The sequence below is a fragment of the Carassius auratus genome, chromosome 28, assembly GCF_003368295.1.
Source record: "Carassius auratus strain Wakin chromosome 28, ASM336829v1, whole genome shotgun sequence".
In the NCBI taxonomy this organism is placed as follows: Eukaryota; Metazoa; Chordata; class Actinopteri; order Cypriniformes; family Cyprinidae; genus Carassius; species Carassius auratus.
Window position 1 is genome coordinate 14,022,188 of NC_039270.1, and position 27,994 is coordinate 14,050,181.

The following is a 27,994-nucleotide window of genomic DNA, read 5'->3' on the forward strand; positions in this document are numbered from 1 at the left end:
CATGGTCAGAAATAATGCTCAGGTAGGCCGTGGCATTTAAACTATGCCCAATTGGCACTAAGGGGCCTAAAGTGTGCCAAGAAAACATCCCCACACCATCACACCACCACCAGCAGCCTGCACAGTGGTAACAAGACATGATGGGTCCATGTTCTCATTCTGTTTACCCCAAATTCTGACTCGACCATCTGAATGTCTCAACAGAAATCCAGACTCATCAGACCAGGCAACATTTTTCCAGTCTTCAACTGTCCAATTTTGGTGAGCTCGTGCAAATTGTAGCCTCTTTTTCCTATTTGTAGTGGAGATGAGTGGTACCCAGGGGGGTCTCCTGCTGTTGTAGCCCATCCGCCTCAAGGTTGTGCGTGTTGTGGCTTCACAAATGCTTTGCTGCATACCTCGGTTGTAATGAGTGGTTATTTCAGTCAAAGTTGCTCCTCAACAAGGCATTTTCTCCCACAGGACTGCTACATACTGGATGTTTTTCCCTTTTCACACCATTCTTTGTAAACCCTAGAAATGGTTGTGTGTGAAAATCCCAGTAACTGAGCAGATTGTGAAATACTCAGACCGGCCCGTCTGGCACCAACAACCATGCCACGCTCAAAATTGCTTCAATCACCTTTTTTCCCCATTCTGACATTCAGTTTGGAGTTCAGGAGATTTTCTTGACCAGGACCACACCCCTAAATGCATTGAAGCAACTGCCATGTGATTGATTGATTAGATAATTGCATTAATGAGAAATTGATTGAACATATATATATGCTTGTGATCGTTTTATAAGTTTTGTTCAAGAATCAGTACAGAAATGCAAACATTTTTGTAAAATCTTCACAGGAATTTTATTAAAATGGACTGTTTATTTTTTAATAAAGTTGCGTTCATTGCAATCCCATGTGAAGACGCGTGGGGGCAGCGGGCTAGAGAGCAACATGATGCAATCTGTGATGGGTTTGGCAAGAACTTTTGCGGTTGGCAAATTAATGCACTAATATTTACATTACAGATACATTAAATAGCATAAATCATGTCGTTAATGGTTGTTGGATCACAGCAGCGATGAGACATGGCGCTGTGACGTCACCCGGCCCCTCCATCATCATCATCGTCAGTCTGCGAGGGTCATTGACGGAAACAGCATCACGAGCCACCACCGGATTGATCCGTTATGCCAAAAATGATCAGGCTCACATAACGCTGCGATTCTCAATGACAACGCGAGCCCATATGCACATCGCACGGTAGCTATTTATTCACGTATTTATTTATTTATATATTTTTTCTCGGGTATTTTTTTTTCCTCCGTTGATTTGTCGGTAATGGCTGGGCTCGCGAGCTGCGGCTGTTAAGAGGCAGGTGCATCGTCGGACAGACAGACGCTCGCGGGGCGTGATGCGATGCGATGGGTTTGGCTCCAGCGCAGCGACCGCGCGCTCCGTCTGATCGAAAAATACTGAACATTAAACGGTCGTGCGTCCCGAATCCGGCTGTCGCTGGCGCTACCGGACCGTGGAGCGAAGCGGCATCATGTGCACCTGATAGCATTGTCATGAACTCGTAGAAGCCGTTTCGCCCTTTTCGATTCGCGTCGCCGGTGTGTTATTTACTGTTTCTCTAGTGACGAGCTGCGACCAAACGCCGCCAGGATGATGGAGCTGGACGAGGTGGTGTACCAGGATGACTACGGGACCGTTTCCGTCATGTCAGAGCGGGTGACGGGCCTGGCCAGCAGCATTTACCGCGAGTTCGAGCGCCTCATCCAGAGCTACGACGAGGAGGTGGTGAAGGAGCTGATGCCGCTGGTGGTGAACGTCCTGGAGAACCTCGACTCGGTGTTAACGGAGAACCAGGAGCACGAGGTGGAGTTGGAGCTCATCAAGGAGGACAACGAGCAGCTCATCACGCAGTATGAACGGGAGAATGCGCTGCGCAAACAGGCGGAGGAGGTCAACAGTACTAGCATTTCATCACACACACCTTCATTCTGTCCCTACACTGTCCTGTTCACACTACAAGGTTTTTATTATTTGATCATAACATTTAAAATAGCCCTGTGAGCACTGACACTGGGGCTTTAACCCTGTAAAGCCTGCTGGCATATGACTTAATAGTTAGAAAAATCGGATTTGTTGAAATGGAACCGCTTAGAGAACCTATATAAGATGAAAATTCTGAAAGCTTGTAAATCTCTTACGTTTTTATGACGGTATAACAGACATGAAATGTATATAAATATAAGTTGTAACCGTCTTTCCTGGTGTCACAGACAGGTCTTAAGCCTAGTACCTGACTAAAATGTAATTCTCAGCTGTTTCAACTGAAAGAAACTTTGTTTTGTCTTGATGCACAACGGTAATGTTTTTTCTAAGGCATGTTAAAACATAAAAAAATTACTTAAATGTCCTAATTAAACCATGGCCTAGTCCTGGTTTAGTCTAAACCCTGTCTGTGAAACGGGGCCTAAATCTCCCCAAAATATGACTTTGTAAGATGATATTTAAATGCATGGTTTTATGCACAAGACTCTGCAGTTTTAATGGTTGGGTCCATAGCATAGTGCAATGCAACACAAAGATAACTGAGAGATGTATAAATAACTGTTCACCAGAAGCCTGTTGTATAATATTTAATACTTAAATTTTAACAAGATTTTTCTTTAAAAAAAAATACTAAAAGGCCTTTTACTTATTAAAAAGTGTAAACTGTCAGTTAGACGATAGAAGGCACATTTGTGAACAACAGGTGTTTTGATCATGTTGATAATTTGGAGGTCATAGAAGTTCATGCAGCAAATATGAAACTGTAGGCTTTATAGGGTTCAAGCCTCTATCTACACAAATTTCAAATGCTACCTTCTTGCTTTACTTGCACACATAACCTCATGTTGTAAACAGCTATTGCAGTTTGACCTGGTCAGTTCATTGTCCTTGACCCTGGGATGGCCACTTGAGAAACTTAAGCCTATACAGATCTTCCATCAACTCCTCTGCTTTGTCCTGTAAAGAAAATGGTATGTGTTGCTAAGCCTATACTTGCTGGAAACCAATCTCTAAATCTCCTCCGATAGATTATTTCATACATGTTTATACATAAGTAATAAGCAGACAAACACTGTCTCTTATCTTTTTTGGGTGTCAGCACAGGCACTGCTACAGGGAACAGATGCCCTTTATGACTCTTCACATGCTTCGTCACTACATGCTAACACATTTTCCAAACGTAACTATATTATCGACTGCACTCCCGGAACATTATTGGGATTCTTCTCGTGTTAAGCTTCACAGCAGAGTTTAGACTGTAGCATGTAATCAAAATGTGTGTTTCCTCTTTAAGCAGAAGTCTTTGTTGTAATTGTAGAGATTTAGTGTGTGAATATATAATGGAGAGTAAGTGTTGATAGATCTGTCATAACAATAGCAATGTACTTTAAGAGCTCACTGGATCAGAAGAGAGTAAAAAGTACAAAACAGAGAAAGTATGGGCTGTTTTTCAGTATTGTAGATGTTACAGAGAAGGGACATGTGCTTATGAAATGCAGCAACTGCAGTGATGCTTGTCCCCCATTACTTGATTACTTCCATTTTGTTATGGAGTTTCAGCGTGAAAGCCGGCCACACTATTTATTATATTCTAGATCTATATTCTAGATCTTTATTCTAAAGATATATATATATATATATATATATATATATATATATATATATTTATGATTATTATTATTATTTATTTGATTTTTAAATTAATTAAAAATTAAAAATTTTAAAGTAATGTTTTTCCCCCCATTTTTTAAATTTATTTCTAGACGATATTATACACGCTCCCATAATACTAAAAACTATATAATGTCTATTGTGCATTTTCCCATGTTGCAGTCTCTTGACCTAAAATAACTAATGCCAGTAAAGAGTTTTGCATGTAGCAGGCTTGTTTCTACTGCAGAAAGAAATAGACTATGATTTAAAATAATACAATTAATTAAATCAAATAGTTAAGTGTTAGGGATTTTATTGCAGCAATGCAAAGACTTATTTGCTTGGGCTGCAGCGGACAAAAGCAGGAGGATGATGGGCAGGGAGGGTGATTATGGGTAATCAGTTTTCTCATCGAAGGAGGCTGGCTGACGCTGTAACCCGATTCTCATGTTTTGAGTCAGAAGCACAGAGCGAGTGAGATAGTGAGGGATGGAGGGAGGGACAGGGGAAGTAAACAGCATTCTCCAGTTTCACATCCTGTGGGATTATGGCAGTAGACTATAATGGCCACAGTAAGAACATTTATCTAAGTGTTTCTCGCTGTCTTCCTCTCATACAGACTCATCCATGTGCGAACACATATTCTGAATGTCAGGCAGCTTGATATAATACAATTATTGATCCTCAAGGGAGAAATCAGTGTCTAATAACTAATTGAACACCTTTACAATGACCTTGCATTTTAGAATTTCAGCTGTTATATAGCTTTAGAAAAAAGTGATGTCTAACAGTATAAAAGCTTAATGTATACAGATTATTTACGACATAAGACACAAGGCATAGGAATGTTTTTGCTTCATATTCTCATCTTTCTAAATTGCTCCTACTCCAGCTTGACCTATATAATTTTTTTTTCATTAAAATCTCATATCCCTGCTTAATATGCAAGACAAACACAAACAAGATTGTAAGTTTCTTATTACTCATTATTTTGGTGGCATCCCAACCAGCCTGACACAGCAGTTTAATCTCATCCAATGCCGCAGGTTTTGGGGCGAACCAGTTGCAGACAGAGAGATCTAGAAACACTCATTATTTTGTGTATTCCTTTCAGTGTAACTAGTGATGCAGAAAATACGCACTTCACCTTTAAGGCGAGACACTGCAGGCAAAAACAATGTTTTTTCAAGCACCTGTCAATTTTGAGATTTTGGGCTTTTTGGTTTTTCATAAAGTGCTTTTTCAAACTAGTGGAAGGAAAACATCCAAAAGACACTGTTAAGTGTTTCTTTTATAGCACTTTATCTGTTTGTGTCAATAGATTTCAATTACAATGCATATTTTTAAAGGCCGTTTTCTCAAAATGAGTTTTTTCTTCAACACTGACCCATAAATCACCACTTCAGTAGCACTTATACACACCAAACTTGACATTTTTATTCCTGTCTGTATTCTGAAGATTTTTACAGAGGGATTTGTTCATATATATTGTCCTTGATTATATACAACATTTTATTCCCCCCAAAATTGTGAAAATATATTGTTTTCTGGCTGTTCAAAGTATTTTCTGAATTATGGAGTGACAAAAAAAGATAACCAGAATTCCCTCTGTAAAAACATTTGACTCTAATATGTCAAAAAAATTAAACAAAAAATTTGAAACAGACTTCATCTAGTGTTCAGATTTTTGTACTAGAAATGTATGCAAATTAGCACATATTTCATTAAAGAATGCCTCATTTGCATATTTAAACATAACATTTTTGAAAACTTGTAATACAAAAAATGTTTGCAATAATCAATGTAATCAATCAACTGGGTAAGTAAGGTGATAACTATTAGATATTTATTTTTCCCTATTCACCTGCAGTGTCTCGCCTTAACGGCTGCTCATAACTAAACTGCAGTATCGAATGAGGGATATTGTTATGTCAAGGTATAACAACAACTCAGATTAGAAGTCTGGAATTAATTTATAAAAAGCATTACATAACATTTAGTGCCTCTATTATCCCATTTGTAGACATGCTTCTGATATGAGGTGTATTTAGTACTCTAGAAATCACTTTTAGTCAAACCACTCATTAGAATGACATGATCGGTCTAGTGTTCACTGAAGATGGATTTTAAATGTATAGCGTTAGATAGAGTGTATTTGGTTCTTCCCTCTCTTTGCAGTGCTAGGATTACTGAATTCCAGGAGGCTGTTTGTGGCCGGGCCGCACTGCAGAAAGAGCCTATTGTGTTCCACTTAAATCCATGCAGCTCAAAGTCACCACACACTGCACTTGGAGTGTGTGTGTTATGTACCCAGCTAGCTGTGTGTGTGTAAATGTGACTGTATTGTATTCGAAGAACAGTCCCTTGTCATGAAGGCTTTTTGACCTTGTGCTGTTCTGCTTTATAATGTCGTTATGGATAATTTTGCAATGAAATCAGTTTATATACAGACACACAGTCTGCAGTGATATATCTCAAAGACCACATACATCTGTCTATCTATCTGTCTGTTTTATTTATATCCATCCATCTATCCATCCATCCATCCATCAAATTCAGGCTGTAAGATAAAGGCTCTGAGCTTATGTGGATGTGTGTGTTTGTGTGTTAACAGAAGTTCATTGAATTTGAAGATGTCCTGGAGGCAGACAAGAAGGAGTTGCAGACCACGGTGGAGACTTTGGAGCTACAAATAAAACAGCTGGAGCTGAAGACCAAGAACTATGCCGACCAGAGTGAGTCTGTGCACTTGAACAAACTACATTTGTTCATGCACACAAATTGACACAAACAAAGATTTGAGTTTCTTGCACTATGCATTTGTGACGTTCCTCTCTTGTAGTCTCTCGTCTGGAAGATCGAGAATCAGAAATGAAGAAAGAGTATAATGCCCTTCATCAGCGCCATACGGAGGTCCGTAAAACCCCCCAGCACAGAATGATAACTCAAATTAACACAGGGTTCCCATGATAATAGTTAACCTGGGAATAAGGATGGAAGAAGTGTGTAGGAAATGTAGGAAAAGTTATAAAATAAAATATAATGAAAGTTAATGGAAATTTCAATATAATTTTTTTTAACGTGTTTTACCTGCAAAAAATAGCTTTTTGTGATTGTGATCTTAATACATTTATTTATTTTTTTGGCATGAAAATCATTGAAAACATAACAAAAATTAATTAGTCTAAATTTGTGGGTACACTATTAGCAATAACTTGAAAGATACAAATACAAAGCTCCACTTTCTTTGAAAATGTCGGCATGTACACTGACATTGTTTCTTTTTCTTTCTTCAGATGATACAGACATACGTGGGACACATTGAACGCTCAACGATGCAACAGTCCGAGTCTACAGGCTGTGGACGGACGTGAGTAACTTGTATAATCAGCGTGGTGTGGCCATCGCAAGCCTTCGTCTACATGAAGAGTTCGGAATGTGCATTTGGAATTCATTTGAGTTTTGCATGTTTCTTTTGTGCTATTAAATAAACATGTTTTATTGGTGACCAGTTGGAATAATTTCTCTGATTAGTTCTAAAGAGAATTTAATATTTAGAATTTAGAACTGCAAACTCATTTTGGAGCATCAGCTGTGACTGTATATTGCAGTTTGGATGTATGTGTTGGATGATTTAGATTTAGATTATACAAAATGGCCCAGTATTAAGACAGTTGTCTTGGAGACAGTGTTGCTAGGCGCTGGCAGGTGATGATGCTCAGTGACAATTTGTCACGTCTTGCTTAGTCTGAGCTAGAGTTGTGGCTAGCTTGTAGTCAAACTAAATTGTAAACACATCTACACACACTTATTTTTTCATTTAAACACAGTCAGTTGATTTCATCTGATTTAGCATTGCCATAGACAAACTTGCAGTTTTAAATTTTGGAACAGATTTGTGAAGTCAGAAGTGATTTATTTTGCCTAGGAAAACAAAGCTTCATTTAATGTACTAATTTACTAAATCATTAGATACAGATATTTTAGATGGGTTTAGGTTTTAAACTTTGACATAACCTGGCAGAATGATGGTCAGCTGCACTGATAATGCACTTACCGACAGAAAGAAGGAAATATTTGAGTTTTTTAGGAGTGGGCGATATACTGGTATACACGATTATCTGTTAGAAATTTGTCAACCAGTAGAGATTATTTGGACTATTGTGGTTACACGCTCATGTAATGTGCTACGTGGTCAGGAAAATGAATTGTTTGCGTGCTTTTTTAAGTTTTGCAGTAAAAAAAGTGATTTTAAGCCATTGAAACAAACAGCAGCGAAAGACAACTCAAACAGTCTTAGAGACTATTTCTGAGTGCTGTCAGTGAGGTGCGCACGTGAAGATGATGTTCATAGAGCACGGGAGCATTGAACAAAGTTATTTTCGACTCTTTATAGTCCTTGAACGGTTAAATTCACACATGTATGTGTCAAAATGCCCATCTTTGCAAGTTACCTCTTGAACACAGGTTTTAAGTGAAATTTAGGTCTTAGGTGAGAGAAAACAGCTGAGAAAGAAAACGTGTGCGATACACTGGATCCAGGAAGCTCTTAAAGTGACAGCAGTCTAATATTCCTGCTGTCTGTCATTCATTTTAATCAGACAAAAAAAGAGAGAAAATCTCTCACTGTTCTTGACTAAATCACTTTTGTAAATGTATTAATTCATAAGTCAGTTCCATGTATTTTTTACATGCTGTGTATACTGTACGTAATGTGACATTATGTCCTGTGTCAGTATAGTGTGACTGTGTTTGTGAGTCTGCGTGTCTTCACCTTCTTTTTGTTTGCTTGTTTCTTTGTGTGCGTGTGTCTCTGTGTGTGTCTCTGCAGTCAACGACACAAGTGGAGGAAAAGGTAAAAATGCTGTGCAATCTCTGACAGCTCCCAAACTCTGATAGCTCCCAAACCCCTGTGTCTCCCCGTGGTCATTATATCTCCCATTTGACTCCTTTAAAATAAAAAATTAACCTGCCGTCCACCCAAACACCCAGTTTAACAGTCCTGAAGTCAGAGACTAAGTAACCTGTACCTCGTTCTCCTGTGTGGTTTTGTCTGCACCCTGTCCGTTGCGTTTTTGGCTCATGTTGATGTGCCAGTGTTGGTTTAGTGTTTGAAATATTTAACCTTTCCTGTCTCTCTTTCTTTTTCTGCAGTAAAACGGAGCGCCCCTCATCACTGAGTTTGCATCCTGGCGGAGATGGCATGGTACGTGGGGGTCCTGGGGGGGCTAGAATGGTTTCGTCAGATGTCTGGCATTCCAGCGATCTCAGCAGACCTGTCTACGCCCCTGGCTATCAGGTGTGACAGATATGACTCCGCCCTAAAGTGGCAGGGGAGGAGTCATGTTAATCATCATTCTCTCAGCCACGCCCCCTTATGGACTCAAAAGGTCCATGATTTTGGTTTGGTTGTCCATCCTCTGCCTTGTCCTGTGATGTCTTTGTCGTCTTGATTCTTCACTTTCTGTTTTCCAAATGACTCAAGAGTTATGTTTGGCACATTTTTTTTTAGTTTTTTTCATCTGTTGAACTTTTATGTTGCCGTAGAATTTTTATAAAGATAAATATCTTGAAACTGGAAGGACGTAGTGGTACTTCACAGATATTTGATTATTTGTAAATGTTTTACATATGCATATGTGTATTTGTATTACAATGTATTTTTGTACCGTACAAGCCTTGCTATAAATGTATAAATGCTATTAAGCATAAATATCAGTCAAACTAGTCAAAGCAATACCAAATCAACTAGTTTATAAGGTTAAGTTTAGAAGTTTAGCAGAGTGTGTTAATTATTACAATGTGTGTGTGATATGTGGTTCTCTCTGTGTTAAGGAGGATGGCTCAGATTCAGACCCACCCAGCAGCACAGGGAGCAATTCAAACACGCCCACCTCGTCTGTTCCCTCGGCAACAGTTACCCCTCTGAATGATGGGCTGGTATCGGTGGGAAGGTACAACATGTCTCGGGGGCCGAGCCACAAGAAAACAAAGCGTCATAGTAGAAACATGGAGGTGCAGGTCACTCTGGAAACCAGGAACGTCAGCATTGGTGAGAAAGGAAGAAATGAGACAAAGAATAAACACTAAATAAAAGAAGAAAGAAAACTAGTGATTGACTGATGATGGCAGATGCCAATGCTGATGTTCATCAATAAATCAATATATGTTAACATATTCCCGTTTTTAAAAATGTTTTTAAGAGTATCTTTTGGTTACCAAGGCTGCGTTTATTTCAACAAAGATACAGTAAATACAATTTCCTATTATTTGAAAATGATTTTTTGTACACTGAAAAGTATTTACAGTCACTTTTCCACAGTTTAATGCATCCTTATTGAAATATTTTTAATCATACTGACTCCAAACTTTTAAATGTCTTTAAATTTTATTTTACTCTAAACTTTTATATTTTAAAGGAAACTTAAAATTTGTAAATGGCACATCCACAACATTGTTTCAATAAAAATCATCATTTTAATATTTTTAGATAATATTTACCAAATAATTAATTCATTTTAAATAATTAAAATGAATCATATAATAATTAGTTTATATAGTAGTCGTATCATGATGACAGTAATTTGAGCGTGACAAGTGGTAAATATCTTCCTTGATTTTGTTCTGTAATCTTATAATAGAATAGCTGATGCTAATAGATGAAAAATGTCATAGATCAGCCTCGCTGATAAACTGATCGGCCATTACCGGACACCCCTCCAGTCACTTGCATTATAAGCAAAGAAACAATTTGTACCGACATTTCATGTACATCACACATAATGCACTGATTAAATCCATACATGATTTGATAATGTCAGATGAAGGCATGAGGCGTTTGTGTGCATTCTACAGATTGCAGAAGTCCAAGTTTTCATTACAGGAAAATGACAGTCTTCCTTTCATTGTCATGTGTGTGTGTGTGTGTGTAGGTATGGGCAGTAGTGATGAATGGTCAGAGTTTCAGGAAATTATAGACTCAACGCCGGAGTTAGATATGTGCTTGGACCCTCGAATCTACGGAGGAGGAAACAGGTGGACAGATACACATCATTCACACAGTTAAAAACTGAATAAAAGTACAAAACACCCGATCAATACGAAAAGACCATCACAGTTAAAGTTCTCAATCATTAAAAAATGCTGTTTAGAAAGTGGCTTAGTGTAATCTAAAGAATTCAGCAAAAAACATTGAAGCTTTGAAGTGAAATAAGGCACAGAAGTAATGCCGCAAGCTCTTGTTCCTTCTCAGTCCCTCTCAGGGCATAGTGAATGAGGCATTCGGCATCAACACCGACTCTCTGTACCATGAGATCAAAGACGCCAAGTCTGACATCATCGGTGATGTGGACGCAGGAGCTGAACTTCTCGGTAAGCTTCATCGTTTTACCTCCGCAGTTGATTGACAGTTTCTCATAAATGCAGGTTACTTTGGTTTATATGTACTCTGCATTTAAGATCAATGATTTTCTGTTTATATTTTTTTATGCATCATTCCTAAGCGTATGGTGATAAAGGCCTTTCTTCCCTACACTTTGAATTGCATGCCTTTTGTCAGGAAGCCCCACTGCTATATATACCCAAAGCATGTTCTCTTGGGATATCATGCTTGCTTCATGGCTGTATCTCCTGCCCCCTTAGCACATTTTGGTCTGATGAAGTTATCCTGAGTTGTTTCATTTGAGTAATTCCCATTATTTACGTTGGCAGTTTTCCGACTTGTCTTGTTTCATTATCAAGGTAGAGCTGTTGATTTGTTTATCTCAGTGTGAAGGTGGATCTTTCGTCTCACTCACTGACCCTTGACCCCTCTCTGTGCTTCCTTCCTGTGTGTGCTTCTCTCGGCCACGCCCCTAGGGGAATTCTCAGGTGTGTATCTGACCACTGATTGGTTGCTACTTTTAGTTCTCATTCTTTTTTGCTCTTCATAACTTTTGCATGGATTTAACATCAACATGAAACAAAATTAGTCATATTACTTTAAACACAGCTTTAAGGCCCGTTCACACCAAGCACGATAACTATAAAGATAACAATAAAGATATAGTTCTAAATATCGTTCTCAATATTAAAGAATAGCAGAGTCCACACTACAACTATAACAATAAAGTCACAGATAAACGGTATAGTTGGAATCATTTTCAGAACGATTTTTTGCCAGCTGATGAACGATACAAACATTGACATCCAATCAGTATCCACCCTGCTATAACGAGCTCGAGGATTTAAAGCGGCAGACGCACGTGCGCTCAGAATACACAGACAATATCGTTCGCTGGTGTGGACGATAATATCGTTATCTTTATAGTTATCTTTATAGTTATCGTTCTTGGTGTGAACGGGGCTTTAGACTATACCACAAAAGACTATATGAAATGTTTAAAAATACACTACTGTTCAGACGTTTGTGGTCAGAAAGATTTTTATGTTTTGAAAGAAATTCATAGTTTTGTTCATCAAGGAGTTTTAATTGATTAAAAGTTAAAAGTTTCTATTCATCAAAAAATCTAACAAAAATCTAGCAAAAACATATTCAACATTGATAATAATAAGCAATGTCTCTTCACCAAATCAGGAATGATTTCTGAAGAATCATGTGACATTAACGACTGGAGCAATGATGCTGAAAATTCAGCTTTGCATGACAGGAATAAATGACATTATGAAATACATTTAAATAGAAAACAGTTACTTTAAATGGCAATGATATTTCACAAGATGTATTACTGTGTTTTTGATCAAACATGCAGTTTTTCTTTAAATAAAAACTTCAAAATCTTCCTGCCCACAAACCTCCGAATGTGTATGATCATGTTTTGAATAAATAGCTGTTTTTTTTAAAGGCAGTACCTCAAAAATATTCTAAATTAAAAAAAAATTTTTTTTTAATGTTATTGTGTTAGCTGATCATTTGTTTTATTGATTTTGCTTTATAAAGGAACTATAAGGTGTGTGTGTGTGTGTGTGTGATGATAAATATCTAACATGTACCTGTCCATTTGTTTTTCTCTCTTCTCTTAATCTTTTCTTTTAATCCCATCTCTCTTCATTTCCGTCATTATCTTCTTCTTTGAATCTTCTCTTTACTCCTCCTCGCCACTTTCCTTCTGTTTCCTCCTCGGCTCTCTGTTTCAGTCCGGGATGATTTCTTTGGTAAGGCTCATAGCCTCCTTTTCCCCCTCCCGTTATTCTCAGTAGGTCATTGTGATAGGTTCCTTTGGTGAGATGTTCTCCTGTGCTTCTGCTCTTCTAATCCTGTTAACTTCGGCTGCTCAGTGCTGTGCTTTCGAATGCATGGCTTTATGGCTCATATGAATCACATTGTCAATTCAGTTTGGATGTTCAGACCGTGATTATACCCCTTTAGATGTCTTGTAAATAAAACCCTTAAAGGTCATGTTCAGTGTGACAATAAAAAGGAGATTTCACTAACTTGTGAAGTGATCAAATATAACTGTAATTCTTTGTGATTGTGGTGTAATTTCAAACAATCGTGATGTAGTTTTGAATCAGCTGTCCCTTAGACCTGGAAAGAGTTCCTGGTGGTCTTTACTCCTGCTAACGCTGTATATCCCACAGGTATGGGGAAAGAGGTGGAAAATCTGCTAACAGAGAACAAACAACTACTGGAGACCAAGTAAGACAGACAGATAGACAGAATGTGTGTTTATTTGCCTGTGTATGCATGCATCTTCATGCTCTAATGGGGTCATTTGATGTGTGTAGAAATGCCCTGAATATTGTGAAGAATGACCTGATTGCTAAAGTGGATGAGCTGTCGAGTGAACAGGAAGTGCTCCGGGAAGAGCTGGAAACAGTCAAACAGTCCAAGATCAAAGTGGACCAGAGAGTGAAAGAACTGGAGGAGGAACTAAAGAGGTCTGTTCTCTTACAACATTGACATTTGTGGACTGATTTTTAAGATTGTTCTTTAAAAACAGTTTTAACCTTTAAATACCCTTTAAATTTAGAAATACCTTTTAAATTTAAAATTCCTCAGTCTATTGATTATAAACAATATAACAAGAAAGGAAATATACAATAATATGAGTTTTCTGATGTATTATGTAAAATGTATAGGGTCGCTAGCAACCCGAGGTATGTAATAGTGAAAATATGTTTTTCCTGCACAACAATAATTAAATATCTGATGCCTCAATAAGTGCAGTTCACCTTTATTCCTCAAAGTGACACTGTTTGATGGGATTGGATCAAAATTGTTTTTTTTTGAAGATGTTGAAAATGAGAGTTTTGAGAATATGTTTGAGATCCACATATTATGAGCCAGATAATTGAATGTGCTGTGGAAAAGCACAGTAATGGTCTGCTCAAATTGAACCCTTCCGAGTTTAAAAAGGTAATGTTTTATTTTATTCTTTTTTTATTAAAATATGAGGAGAGTCCTGCCACCACTCCTCCCTAATATTTGATATTATTGATGCAGTTCTGCTGCACTTCATTACATGTCACTTTCTCTGTTGTTAGGATAACAAAACTGTGAAAAAGTTCAATGTCTGCCTCAGTGCTTTAACATCTTGTTTATCATTCATGTGATTTATGTATTTTGCAACTGAATGAGACAAGGCAAGAAACATTTAAATAGCCTTTGTTGTGAATGTGTGCATATTTCTAAATAAAAATATTATTTACGGCCTATTTAAACTACCACTAACATTATTTTAATCCAGGACTTGTTTTAGGGGCCTTTCACAAAAAAATTTGTTTTTGAATTTTGCAAAAAAACATAAGACGTGTGGCAGTGAAATGGGCAGAAAAATCAAGGTTTCATGTTTCATTAAAGTTATATATTTCAGTTTCTATAATGCCTTGTCGTGTGTTGTGTCACTGGAAAATATGTGACGTTTGAGCACAATGGTCAAACGTGTTCATTTAGCACATGTTTCCACAGACAATAGACAAAGCAGCACAGTGGAATGCAAAAACGTGTTCTGTGTCCGAAAGTGGCTTTTTAAGACTCTGTGACTCCAATCTTATTAAAGTCTGAATGTCTCCCTTTGATTTAAGGCTGAGAGCTGAAGCTTTAGGAGCATCTCAGGACTCTAAAGATGACGGCGGAGAGGATGTAAGTCAAAACACTTTAGTCTCATTTCCAACACTCCTTATTCTGTTCCAGAACGTTGTGAGCTGCTACACTGCTGTCAATAGTTAATAACACCTTGTTTGAGCTCAGTTCAGTGACACCATGGTATATCCCAGAATGCACTGTGATGAACTCAGTGAAAAAGTGCTTGTTTTCTTACATTATTAATAACATTAAAACCATTTATGATCTTTGAAGTGAGAATTTAAATGCTTTGCATTAAATCAAGTCGTAAACAGTCAATGGTTGGATATGAGAAGTTTTACTTCCAGTCACTTCTATACAGGCTTGGCTTTTTTAAATTAAATTGGTATGCGCAGTAAACCTTTAACCTTCTGGCAATGCTTTAGTAACCTTGTGTTTGATGCTGTGAATGCTGAAGGCCTGATGCACTAGCACTAGTCCGCTTCACTGCTGCCGTGTTTTGTGCTGCTGCTCTGTTCTGTGTGGCTCTGTGGTGCAGTACTCATCTCCACTGCAGGACGATGTGGCCATGACGCAGAGACGGCGCTTCACCCGTGTGGAGATGGCCCGTGTGCTGATGGAGCGCAACCAGTACAAGGAGAGACTGATGGAGCTCCAGGAGGCTGTGCGCTGGACAGAGATGATCAGGTCAGGGAGAAACACACAGACATACAGTCTCACATCCAGATCAACTCTCAGTCAGACACTTCATCTCATCTGGCATCAAAGCATGTAAACAAAATCGCTGACATTTGCACATCTAAATGACTTGATCAATACAATTCTCATAAAAACCTGGTCGATAGGGAGTGAAAATGCATTAGTGTGTTGTAATGTAACATAAAATGTTACAAAACACCCTAATGTATGTAATTGATTACATACACAGCACAAATATTTTTAACAGTGATAATTATGAGAAATGTTTCCCGAATGCCAAATCAGCATGTTATCAGAATGATTTCTGGATGATCGTGTGACACTGAAGACTGGAGTAATGATGCTGAAAATACAGCTTTGAATCACAGAAACAAAGATTACCGTTTTAATGTGTTTCTGGTCAAATAAATGCAGCTTTGGTGAGCATTAGATATTTATTTCAAAAATATTAAATTATCTTACCGACCCCAAACTTTGATTTGATTTGTAGTGTAAAAAAATAAAATAGATAATAATAAGTAAGTAAAAAAAAAAAATTTGCCTGAGATGCATCATGCAGGGACTTCTTGGAATATCCTTTTACTGTCCTTTTACATTTACATTTTTATATTATTATTCAAAAAAAACATTCTAAATTAAATTTGATATATATAAATCTTTTTGATATTTTTTGGAACTAAAAAGTATGACTTACCATATCATTTATGGCTTACTTAAAATTAATTTAGTACTCATCAGGAAAATACATGTGCTTTTAAAGCAAATTATTGTTAAAAAGATGTCTTGTGTGTGATGTATATATATTTTACAGTGCAGATTTTCTGTTTTCTCTTTTGACTTCCACAGGGCATCTCGAGAGAGTCCTCCTCTACAAGAGAAGAAGAAGTCCATAATCTGGCAGTTGTAAGTATTACAGCGGTTTTAGACATTTTGCCTGTGTTTAACTCTTAAATCAGTTTGCAAGGAAAATCAGGGGCTTGATTTCACACAGCTGAAATATCTTAATGATGTTAAAAATGTTTAGCATTAATTTTTGTCATTTGCATTTTATCTGTTTTCCTGTTCCTTTAGCTACTCACTTTGCTCTGTGTCTCTCTCCAGCTTTGCACGTCTTTTTAGCTCATCTGCGAGCCCTCCTCCAGTGAAACGGCCGAACACCAGTGTCAACATTCACTACAAGTCTCCTTCTCCTGCTGGCTACAACCAGAGACGCTCCCAAACCATGTGCCAGATCTCCACCTCCAGCCGCGTACTGGAGTTCATGCCTGAAGAGTGAGAGGAAGCATGCATACCTGACTGTGTCTTTGTCCCATCTGTCCTCACATCCTCATCCACACACTGTCCTCCTTCTTCCTCTGTCCCCCAAGTCTGCTCTCTCTTTCTTCTGCTCAGGCAAGCTGACTCCTGCTAAATGCTGTGTGCTGATGCTGTGTTTGACTGTTAGCTGTTGCACACTCACACACACGTTTACGCACAGCAGGAGCTGTCCAAGGAAATATCACAGACTTTAAATAAAATTAAAAAAAGCTTTAAATAAAACCAATAATAAAAACTATTTCTAATGATTAATGCTAACATTATCCCTAAAACAAAACTTTTTGAATTTATGGCATTTATTTAATATTACTTATTTTAGGTTGTGGGGTTTAGTTTCAGGGAACATGCATAATGATTTTTATAACTGCATTTTTATTTAGCTTTTATTTTTATATTTTCAGTTTTAATTTAAATTTTAGTTACATTTTAGTTTGTGGTTTTTGTTTATTATATTTCTTTTTAGGTTCATTTTTATTTTAGTTTTAGTTTCTGTAATTTTAGTACTTCAATATTATTTCAGTTATTTTCTTTTTTCATTCAGTTTTTTTGCGTTAGGTTAAGTATTTCATCTAATAAAATAAAAAATTTTATTTCATCTTTTTTAATTGATGAAAATGATTTTTAATAGTTTCAGTAAAGAATAGCCAAACTGCTGCCAAATGAATAAATGTAAATGCTTTATGAATTCATTATGTCTTAAAACATCAGTTCACATCAACATATACATATCAAATGTTTTTTTTTTTTTTAATCTGTTTGCCTCGCCCTCTATATGCATTAAATATCATCTGCCTAATGCATAAATGTAAATGAAATATAACATTTTGACATCACGCAGTGTGTCTGGCATTTGTTTTTGGCCTCTGGCTGGCTGGTTCTCTCGCTCTGTCGCTGACTGCTCCCTCTCTCTTTCTCTTCACCTGTAGACTGCCCAGTAACGGTGTTGCGTCTCTCCTCAGCGATTCTGCGCTCTGTACTCGCAGAGAGCAGCGACGAGAGCAGTACAGGCAGGTGCGAGAGCACATGCGCCGGAAAGACGGCCCCATGCAGACCTGTGGCTGGAGTGTCCCGTCCCGACTGAAACAGGTATCTGCTCCTGTCTTCACCCTTGACCCCGATCTCTCTAAGCAGATTATCTCCACATAGGAAGTCAAATACGAAAGAAAAAATAAATAAAGATGGATCCAAAGGCCCAAAGGGGCGTGTCTTAGTTTAGCTCCTCCCAAGATAAGCAAAGTTATCTGAGTTTATGAATTGCTTGTTGAAGATGTGCAAGAAAAGTTTAGTGAAAAAATTTAAAAAAAAATAATAAAATGAATTAGCTACACTACAAGATAGTGACAAAAAATGGCAAAGTATGTAACAGTGTCAGATGTTTATAAGATAAATATACAGGTAAAGTCTGCAGTTAGAGCTTCCATCTACCATAAAAACTATATATTATGGTGAAATCATTAAAGTGAGGTTAATTGGAACTTATAAATCTAGAAAAAGTAAAAACAATCGTGATGAAGAACTTAATTTCACGTAATATTTCACAAGAAAAATGCAAGGGTCAATGATAGTGTTATTAATTAAAACTAAAACTTTTTTTGTTGTTAATTTAAAATAAAGCTGAAATAAAACAATTTTATATATATATAGGATATAAGATTTTTTTTAATAAAAGACAAAAATTTACTAAAATGAAATAAGTTTAAATAAGCTGAAGCATTAAACTGACTTCAATGAAAAGATGAAATTAAGTAATTATAGGTACATTTAAATATAAAATTGTAAATTTTTCTAAAAAAAGACAAAAACAACAAAATGAAAACAAATTAAAATGAATAACAATTAATATCCCAACACAGTATATGAGTGATAGTCTTTGCTTATTTTTTCTGTAAAGCTGAAGAGTGTAAAATACAATGATTTAGTGCTTTGTCCCGTTTAGTGCTAATTGGTTTAACCTGTTCAGTGGCACGGCGTCCATCTGAATCCTGCGGGTTAGTTAGTGTGGCACTGTTAGTTGTTTTATGGGACTAGTTGACTGTTTTCTGGAGCGGCAGCAGTGTTAGGGTTGCTGTGGTGACAGTGTCGCCGTGGCTCTAACTGTGATCTCCCACAGAACGGCTCGCAGGCGGACAGTGCTCAAGATGCCACAGCGAAGAGGATGCAGGCAAGTCTGAGCGCCAGAGGACCAGCATGCACCTCTCCACCCTGTCCCTTTAACTCCCGGCCATAACCTGACTCAGCCTCAGTCAGCAAACCACAGCGTAGACGCAGCAGAAAACTGACAGAGCTGGAAATAACGCCTCTGCTAGGTTTAATAAATCTTTAGGAGTGAAAGCTCTGGTGTTTTATAGCTGTCGCCATGCTTTCCCGTCGTCTCACTAACACTATTTACTTGCATTTTAGACATTTGACCGATTTTACAGTCGCTTACAGCTAACGTTTATATATTTCCTATGCCAGTCCTCATAATTTATATGTCAGCTTTGTTGAAAGATGTAGTACCATGTATCAAAGTGTAATTCATATAGAGTGGTGCGTGAATATGGTAATCAATCAGCACTTGATATGCAATAGTATATTGGAGTAGGAAGGACCTTTGGAGTACCTTTCAATGATAAATAAGACAACACTTTTATAATATTACTGTAATTGTATAGAAAGTCTACTGTTCTGCTAAATTTCAGCTCAATTTTAACTTAAAAAAAACAATTAGCATTTAAAAAGGCCATATATGTCTTATTTTCTGATTTCATTTAATAGGAAGCAGGAAATATATATTTCATACATATATTTATACATATATTTCTTTCCATTCAACATTTTTCATATTGGTTAGGTAAGTAATGCAGTGGCTGTAGTTACTATTACAAGATAAGATAATTACAAGTTAGATAACTATTACAGTTTAATTTTAAAACTTAGTTTGGTCCCTTTAATATATACATTTATTTAGTTTTTAAAAATTGTACTTGCCAAATATATGATATTCTTGAAATAAAAGGCCACTTAGATGAACTAAAAGAGAATACACTTTCGTGACAGTTTCTGGACACGCTTAAGTAATCTTATAAGACAATATTAAAAAGTTTTACTTTAAATTATTACAGCTTCATGATTATAAATGTGGAATTGCTAATTTACTTAAATGACACAGGTCTCCATAAAATTTATATTTAAGCATATTTACCATATAGTTTATGGTTTATCATCCCTAATTGTCAGTACTTTTGCCAGTAGTTTAATCGTATTTCAAAAGCTAAAACAATATGAATTAAAAGTATGTGAAAGTGTTCTTCTTTTTCACAAGGGTTGCCTTTTTAAAGATAATAAAGATAAAAGGTTATTCAAATCTAGTATGTAGGCAGAGTTTAGTTGAAGTCTGATCTAATAGTTTCAAAACAAATTCCAGATGTCTAAAATGTAATGAAAGCTCATTTAATATAATCACAATTTCATATTTATACAGAATGAAAGTAAAAAAATCATTCAGATGATAAGAAATACTTGAACATGATATGCTGGCCTGTATCGATCTGTCCCCTATCTTAGAAACACTTGAATCCTGATTTGCTGCTCTCTCTGTCTCTCAGTGGCATTAGCTGACCATACAGCAGATTGACTGGCATTTCTCATGCGTCTGCCTTTAACAGTTTTTGATCTGTTGTGCTGGGTTTCCTCTTTCTCTGTCTGCCCTGGATGAAAGCAGTCTTATCCAGGGCATGGTGGGAGCTCTGAGGATGACTTGTAGTGAGTGTGTGGCAGTGATCTTATTGACAATGGCCTTGTGAACATCTCTGTCTTCCTGTGTCCTGGCAGGCCAATGAGAAGGAGGATAGTCGCATGAAAAATGTCCCTGTGCCCGTGTACTGCCGCCCTCTGGTGGAGAAAGACCCAAACAGGAAGGTACAGGCTACACACAGGATGTGAGGCTGGTTGTTTTGAGGATTTGAAGTTGTGAACTCAGTCTCTTGTTCTTCAGCTGTGGTGTGCTGCTGGTGTGGATCTCACTGGCTGGAAGAGCCCCAGTCAGGAGCCTGCAGCTGTGAAGACCTCCACTGGCTCAGATCCTTTGACTGCTGAAGATGAAGCTGCCGACAGCAAGAGTGAGCAGAGCTCACCAGAGAAGAAGAAGGTAAACGGATTTAAAAAAAAAACAAGAATAGAATGCATTAAATTATATGGGGAAAAATAAGAAAAAAAAACAACACTTTTGTGAGAGATGTTGGGAAAAATGGGGATCAATATTTTTTTTAAGAAATTACCAATTTTATTTAAGGATGCTTTAAGTTGATCAAAGGCTACAGTTTTCTGAATGTTTTATAATGTCACAAAAATATTATTTAGAAAACGCAGTTACTTTGAACTCAAAGCATCCTCAAGAAAGTAATATCCTCTACAAAAAAAAGCTACATTTTTTACATTGATATTAAGAAATGGCTATTGTGTATTAAATCACCAAATTAGAATGATTTCTAAAGGATCATGTTACCGAAGACTGGAGTAATGATTGATGAAAATTCTGCCTTGCCTTCACAGGAATAAATGATTGTAAATATATATATGTATATATATGTATATATACAAAAAAAAAAATCTATATATATATATATATATATATATATAATACTTTTTTTTTTGCAATAATATTTCACAATTTTTACTATTTTTGTTTATAAAATAAATGCAGTTTAGGTGAGCATAAGAGACTTCTTTCAGAAAAAAATAAAAAATGTACCGACTCCAAACCTTTGAACAGCAGTGTTAATACACAGACACACCGGGGGAAAAGTCTGAGATATTCAGAAAGCCATTCAGAGTCCGTGTCAAACATTTAATTCCAATCAAATTTAAACCTGGAAAAAGCAGAAAATTATTTTGCAGCGAAATTTATAGTAAAGAATGTAAAGAAATTCTGTAATGTAAAATAAATAGAGTTATTTACATTTCTACACATTTGATAGGTATCTAATCAAATAAGCAAATTTAGAACTGATTAAAACAAAGGGCAGACCAACCAAATATTACGAATTTGATTTTTTTTTTCAGCCTTTTTACTTTTTTATTATTCACTAGTCACTAGTGGTCATATACTTTTGCACCTCACTGAACATCTTTTACATTTTACTGCTTCCCTTTCTTTCTTTAAGTAAATAAATGTTGGAAGTAAACATGATAATTATAATTTGAATGAACCTGCATCTGAACATTGGTCATTCTTCCTCTTTTAGCCTAAAGAGCTGCACGAGACCGACTCCATGAGCAGCCGCGTGTGGATACTGACCAGCACTCATTCAGCCAGTAAAGTGGTGATTATCGACGCAAACCAGCCCTGCTCACTGGTCGACCAGTTTAATGTGTGTAATGCCCATGTGCTGTGCATCTCCAGTGTACCAGGTCTGTGTAGTGCTATACTCAAACAGCCACACTCTTGACCCTGTAGAAGATGTGTTAACCCTCACTTGTATTATTCTTGTTGTGTGTGTAGCGGCCAGTGAGAGTGATTACCCAGCAGGTGAGATCCTTCCGGAGCAGCAGGCTGGAGACGGGGCTCCAGAGGAGAAGGGTGGAGTGGAGGGCATGCTGGCGGGGATCACCATCGTGGGCTGTGCCACGAACTGCAGCGCGGTGCGCAGCAACTGCTCCTCTCGCACCGACACACCCGTGCAGGACCGAAGCCAAGGTCAGCAAACTGATGGAGAACGTATGTTCGGCATCTTTGAGACTACATAGTGGACATCATATGTCTTGTGTCTAGCTCCTACAGCTCCGGTGTGTAAAAGCCTAGCAGTGTCACAGTCTGCGGAGGAAGCCACAGAAGCCATTGAGGTGTCTGAGGAGCCAGGGCCTACAGAGAACGAGGAGAGCACACTCAGACCTTTCACCGAGCATGTCTTTACTGACAACACACACAGGTATAGCCTAGTGAACCACAACACATGCTTTGGATAATAAAGTACCTACCAGATGCTTTCAGAAAGCTTTATGAAACTTTATGCTGTTTTCTAAACCAATCCTCTTTTTCTCACTGCAAAAGGACGGGATGCTGTTTTCTGAATCCTTTAGGGGATGGTTTAGGCGAGTGTGTTGAATTTCAATGGTCTGCTCTGTGTGTTGTGCCATCAGTGAGGCAGGTGTGCCGAAGGAGCAAGTGACATCAGCCGCCACAGACTCTGAAGAGGCAGGAGACGACGGGGCAGGAACAAGTGCTGCCCCGACCATGTGGCTGGGGGCCCAGAATGGCTGGTCAGGAGCATATTTTCACATTCTAAATTCTAAATTCTAAATTCTATCTCAAACGGGGTGGGCGATAAACCAGTCGGCACGATTAACTGATAGAAATTTGTACACTGGTAGGGATTTTGGACTATCGTCTCTATCTATCTATTGCTGTGCTACATGGTCACGAAAGCATTATTTGCAAGTGATTTTAAGCTGCAAGAAACGCAATCAGCAGTGAAAGAGAACTCAACTCGGAACTGCTCTTTATAGTCCTTGAACGGTTAAATACACACACTTATATGTGTCAAAATGTCCGTCTTTACAAGAATCCTCTTAAACACCGTAATGTAGGTCTTAAGTGAGAGCAAACAGCTGAGAACAAAAGCATGTGTGTAACAGTGCATTGGATCTGGGAAGCTCTTAAAGTGACAGTAGTCTAATATTCCTGTCTGTCATTCATATTAATCAGACAACAAAAGAGAGAAAAACCTCTCACTGCTCTTTACTAAATCACTTTTGTAACTTTTATAAGAAAAAATATATATTTAATTTACACTGTGAAGAATATGCAGTGTTTTATATATTTGATACTTTATACAATGTATGCAGAACTCCTTATTTATTTATTCCACTGTACTTTTTTGTCCTATCGCTTGTAATTAGTTTCTTCTTATTCGTATTTAATCGCTGACTGTTTACTTGTCTTCAGTGAGCTTGAGAATTGTCTTTTATTTTATGCTAATATTAGTTTAATTCTTTTGTGATATTGACACTGGTGTCAAGAATTCTGACATTTTTATGGTATTAAAAATGAAGAGATCATAAAGGGCCTATTCAAAGCTAAAAAAAAATAACTATATTATAATACAAACCATAACTGTGAAATAAAATGACTCTAGTCGTGATCTTTTGGTCATATCGCCCACCCCGAATCTCAAATATTATATGCATCATGGGAAATACTCTCTAAGGTCTCTGTAAACTCTCTCCTCAGGCTTTATGTCCACTCTGCAGTGTCCAACTGGAAGAAATGCCTCCATTCAATCAAACTCAAAGACTCTGTACTGAGTTTGGTGTAAGTAGAGTCTTAAGGAAGTATGTACACTACCGTTGGGGTCGTTTTTTAATGTTTTTGAAAGAAGTCTCCTACTAGTTAAAGTCTTTACTGTCACACAGTATGTAATGCCTGCTTGCCCAATAAAAGCTTAAAAATATATTTCAGGAAAAAAATCTTACTGACTGCCAACTTTAGAATGGTATTGTATATACTGTAATAAAGGACTGAAAACTCCAGTTTTATGCAAAATACCAATAATTTTCTACTTTGTCTCTTTGTGGTTCAGACACGTGAAGGGGAGAGTTTTGGTTGCATTAGCTGATGGAACTCTTGCCATCTTCCACAGAGCCGAAGGTTTGCTTCATCTAACTAATGTTAAACCTATGAGAAAGAGGAAAAGAGTTATCGGTCAAAACTGTTTGGGTATAAATATTTTTCATGCATGCATTTTATAATAACAAATGTGAAATGTAAACACAGATGGGCAATGGGATCTTTCGAACTATCACCTAATGGATCTGGGAAGACCCCACCACTCCATCCGATGCATGGCTGTGGTTCATGACAAAGTCTGGTGTGGTAACAAGAACAAGATCCACGTGATCCAGCCCAAGAGCATGCAGATTGAGGCGAGTCAATCGCAGATAGTGAATGTGATGGCCTCATTACAGTCTGTGTCTTGGGACTCTATGTTGTGTTTCTCTCTCCTTCATACAGAAATCATTTGACGCTCACCCACGCAAGGAGAGCCAGGTGAGGCAGCTGGCATGGATTGGTGATGGTGTGTGGGTTTCAATCCGGTTGGATTCTACGCTGCGCTTGTACCATGCTCTCACACATCAGCATCTGCAAGATGTGGACATCGAGCCTTACGTCAGCAAGATGCTGGGTAGCACTTCTCACTTTGTTGCGCTTACTTTAACACTTCTGATGTTATTTATTTAGCAATTTAACAGAAAATGTACACAAAAAACTCTTAAGTGTACATAAAATATGATTTTTTAAATGATTCAAAATCAAAATCATCATGTTCATTGTTCTATTTATTGATGGAATAATTTTGCCTAATATTTATCAAATATCAGTTGCAATATAAATGTTTTACGTACTATGTTGTCTGTGGTCGACAGGTACAGGAAAGTTGGGCTTCTCTTTTGTCAGGATAACTGCGCTGCTGATTGGAGGAAACCGATTGTGGGTGGGGACTGGAAATGGTGTCATCATCTCCATCCCTCTGACTGAGAGTGAGTATAATGGGTGTTTGTATGTACACATGCTTTAATGTTAACAAGGTCCTTGATCATCTGATCCACTTCTCTTTCCCCTCACTGATCAGCTAAAACATTTCTCTGGCTTTGGTTTATGCTTGTAACTGACACTTTTGGTAGTTAGCCATCTTGCTCTTACTCTTGCTCAATCTGAAGCTGGCTGATCAGGGAAGTCTTGCCGGTTAAGCTAGTTAAGAGGCTTTAATCACAGCATCATTGAGTTTATTGCCACCACTTTGGGATTAACCTGCAAACTTTAATGTCATCATCCCAGATCATTAACCGCTAGGTCAACTTCCTCAGTCCATTAACTACCCAGCAAACCCTCTTGTTGTCTCTTTCCTAGCTTTTGTCCTGTTCCTTTTTCTCTATTATTCCACTTCGCTCTTTCACTTTGTCTCATGGGTGTTGCTCTCTTGTCCTGCCTTGTTCCCCTTCCCACCTCCTTCTTCCTGTAGCCGTAGTGCTTCATCGAGGGCAGCTCCTCGGACTGAGGGGTAAGTGTGGAGCGTTACATCTGTCATTATTATCATGTCCCATCACACTTATGGCTTCTCCATGTTCTTCTTTCATTTACGTTTCATTGATTAATAAACGTGTTTTTTCACGTTTTTTGCATGTTTTGGTCTTGAATTATCTGTCCTCATTATTTTGTTTAGTTCTTTTCAGTGTTATTTATTCATATAAATATAGACTAGAATCAGCTTTAATTTGCGCAAAAAGATAAGGAATTTGTTGTGGTTTCTCAGCAGCTCTTGGTAAATACATGCATACCTATATATATATATATATATATATATATATATATATATATATATATATACGGTAACATAGAATTTAAATAAGGAAAACTAAGGAAAAATGTTGAAAATAAAAAATAAATAATGTGGTGTACCTCTGGAACAGAAGACTATAAAGCCACATATACATATATATATCAGGAAAACTGAAAATCAGTAATATAATGAAATATTTGTTTCAACAAACTAAAGAAGTTAACACTTCAGTCTCCCTTCATGCACTCATTTGTCAGTGGTTTTAGCATGTTTTAATTATGAATGAATCATCCCTCTTTGCATTGCTTTCACCATGTTAATTATGTAGAATTTTTTTCATATTTTTTGTGTCTTGAGTATCTTGTGGATATTTCTGCATGCTTTGATCTGTTTATTACAGTTTTAATCTGCAGCAGATTAGTTTTCTTAACCACTGGCAGTCCCTGTGAGTTTCTGCTATTGGTTGTTACGCTTTCTGATTGGCGGCTTGTGTTCCCTTGCAGCCAATAAGGTGTCGCCCACGTCGTCGGGGGGCGTGATCCATGTATACGCAGATGACAGTAACTCAGAGAAGAGTAGCTTCATACCATACTGCTCTATGGCACAGGCTCAACTCTGCTTCCATGGACACAGGGATGCCGTCAAATTCTTTGTGACAGTGCCAGGTTAGTGTCCATTTGAAATATTAGAGAATTATGTATTCAGTTCATGTTTTCTTACATTCGTCTCATCTGTGGTCTTCAGGCGATGTGTTGTCCACCCTGAATGGCAGCGTGTTGGACAGTCCGTCAGAGTCTCAGGGGTCCTCAGCCCCGACGGACACAGAAGCACAGAGCCTTCAGAACGTGCTGGTGCTGAGTGGAGGAGAGGGTTACATCGACTTCCGTATCGGTATAGCATTTCTTTATTAACACACTGAATGAGCGTATTTGTTCGGTCATAGATAGCCAATAATAGCATTTCCTTATTCTCTTCCTCAGGTGACGGTGAAGATGAGGAGACAGAGGAAGCAGATGGTGAAGCTCCTCAGATGAAGCCGGCGTCATCTAAAGCAGAGAGGAGTCATATCATCGTGTGGCAGGTGTCTTATGGTCCGGAGTGACATGAACAGACCCCTCCTGCCTGCCCCCCTTTCAGTCCGCCCCCAAAGATGAAGTATGAATCCTTTCTGTAACTATGCCCTGAATACTGTACCTAAGCTATGTAACTACCACGGCCTTGTAACTACCCCTTTAAAGTCTTCTATTCACCCCGTTAGCCTGTATTTTCCTACCCTCGATTATAATTACCTGTACGATCCTTCGATCCACCTTGTAACGTTCCCTTCCCAACAAAAAACACACACAGTTCAAGAACTCCCTGCATCTTATGACTGAATTGCAATTTCAGATGAAAAGTAAACCGCTTAAACAAGTACCCAGTTTTTGCCAAATACCCTGACGTTTATATTTACAGTCCGTCAGCACACAGCTCACTGAACGACAGGATTCTGCCATGAACTCAAGAGATGAGAGGAATCATTTTTCTAGATGTGTAATGGAATACAAGAGGGAAGATGCAAACGAGACCTCAATATGTAAATACTGGAACGCAGAATGGCCTGCAGAGAGAGAGACATGAGAGTGATAATAGTGAATATCTGTGGATTTATCAGGATCTAGCACAACCCAAACCTGTCCTAATGCTATTTACCAAAACAGCTCAAAATCCCTTCAACCGTTAGCAGCTATCCATTTTCCATTCTCAGTGAGATGTGTGCTGACTAGCTCTGCTAACTTCCCTTTTGGGATTAAGAATGAGGTTAACAGCCAAACCGAAGCCTTCAATTGGATGAGGTTTGGAAGAGAGGGACGTCCCAGTCGCATTGTATGTAAATCATCACTCTGTGTTCTCTGTGTGGTTAAGTATTAAGAAATAAACATGTTTATGTGCTGAATACT

The 27,994-nt window shown here is 37.8% G+C and overlaps 1 protein-coding gene across 16 annotated transcripts; it reads left to right on the top strand.

Annotated features, from left to right (window-relative positions):
- Window positions 1-934: 934 nt before the first annotated feature.
- Window positions 935-27,992, top strand: LOC113046900 (C-Jun-amino-terminal kinase-interacting protein 3). Of its 16 annotated transcripts, none has more exons than XM_026208004.1 (34): window positions 936-1,949; window positions 6,310-6,430; window positions 6,538-6,608; window positions 6,992-7,065; window positions 8,527-8,550; window positions 8,850-8,994; window positions 9,531-9,747; window positions 10,628-10,730; window positions 10,948-11,066; window positions 11,553-11,564; window positions 12,831-12,848; window positions 13,275-13,332; window positions 13,422-13,574; window positions 14,721-14,778; window positions 15,260-15,408; window positions 16,267-16,323; window positions 16,522-16,692; window positions 17,664-17,823; window positions 18,848-18,898; window positions 20,551-20,637; window positions 20,714-20,866; window positions 21,963-22,128; window positions 22,220-22,414; window positions 22,490-22,646; window positions 22,858-22,977; window positions 23,948-24,028; window positions 24,297-24,364; window positions 24,491-24,639; window positions 24,728-24,899; window positions 25,141-25,254; window positions 25,737-25,775; window positions 26,558-26,719; window positions 26,799-26,945; window positions 27,035-27,992. In XM_026208004.1, exons 1-34 carry the CDS (start codon window positions 1,650-1,652, stop codon window positions 27,154-27,156), a joined length of 3,993 nt encoding a protein of 1,330 aa, XP_026063789.1. In that variant the 5' UTR covers window positions 936-1,649; the 3' UTR covers window positions 27,157-27,992. The 16 variants fall into 16 exon arrangements, with proteins under 16 accessions (XP_026063806.1, XP_026063789.1, XP_026063795.1 ...); XM_026208010.1 differs by having other exon boundaries at window positions 17,697-17,823; XM_026208005.1 differs by having other exon boundaries at window positions 15,278-15,408.
- Window positions 27,993-27,994: the final 2 nt, after the last annotated feature.

Coding starts and splice junctions, on each gene's coding strand:
- LOC113046900 (XM_026208004.1), top strand. CDS start 1,650: ATGATGGAGCTGGACGAGGTGGTGTACCAGGATGACTACGGGACCGTT. Junction 16,324..16,521: donor AAGTCCATAATCTGGCAGTT/GTAAGTATTACA, acceptor GTCTCTCTCCAG/CTTTGCACGTCTTTTTAGCT. Junction 16,693..17,663: donor CTGGAGTTCATGCCTGAAGA/GTGAGAGGAAGC, acceptor CTTCACCTGTAG/ACTGCCCAGTAACGGTGTTG.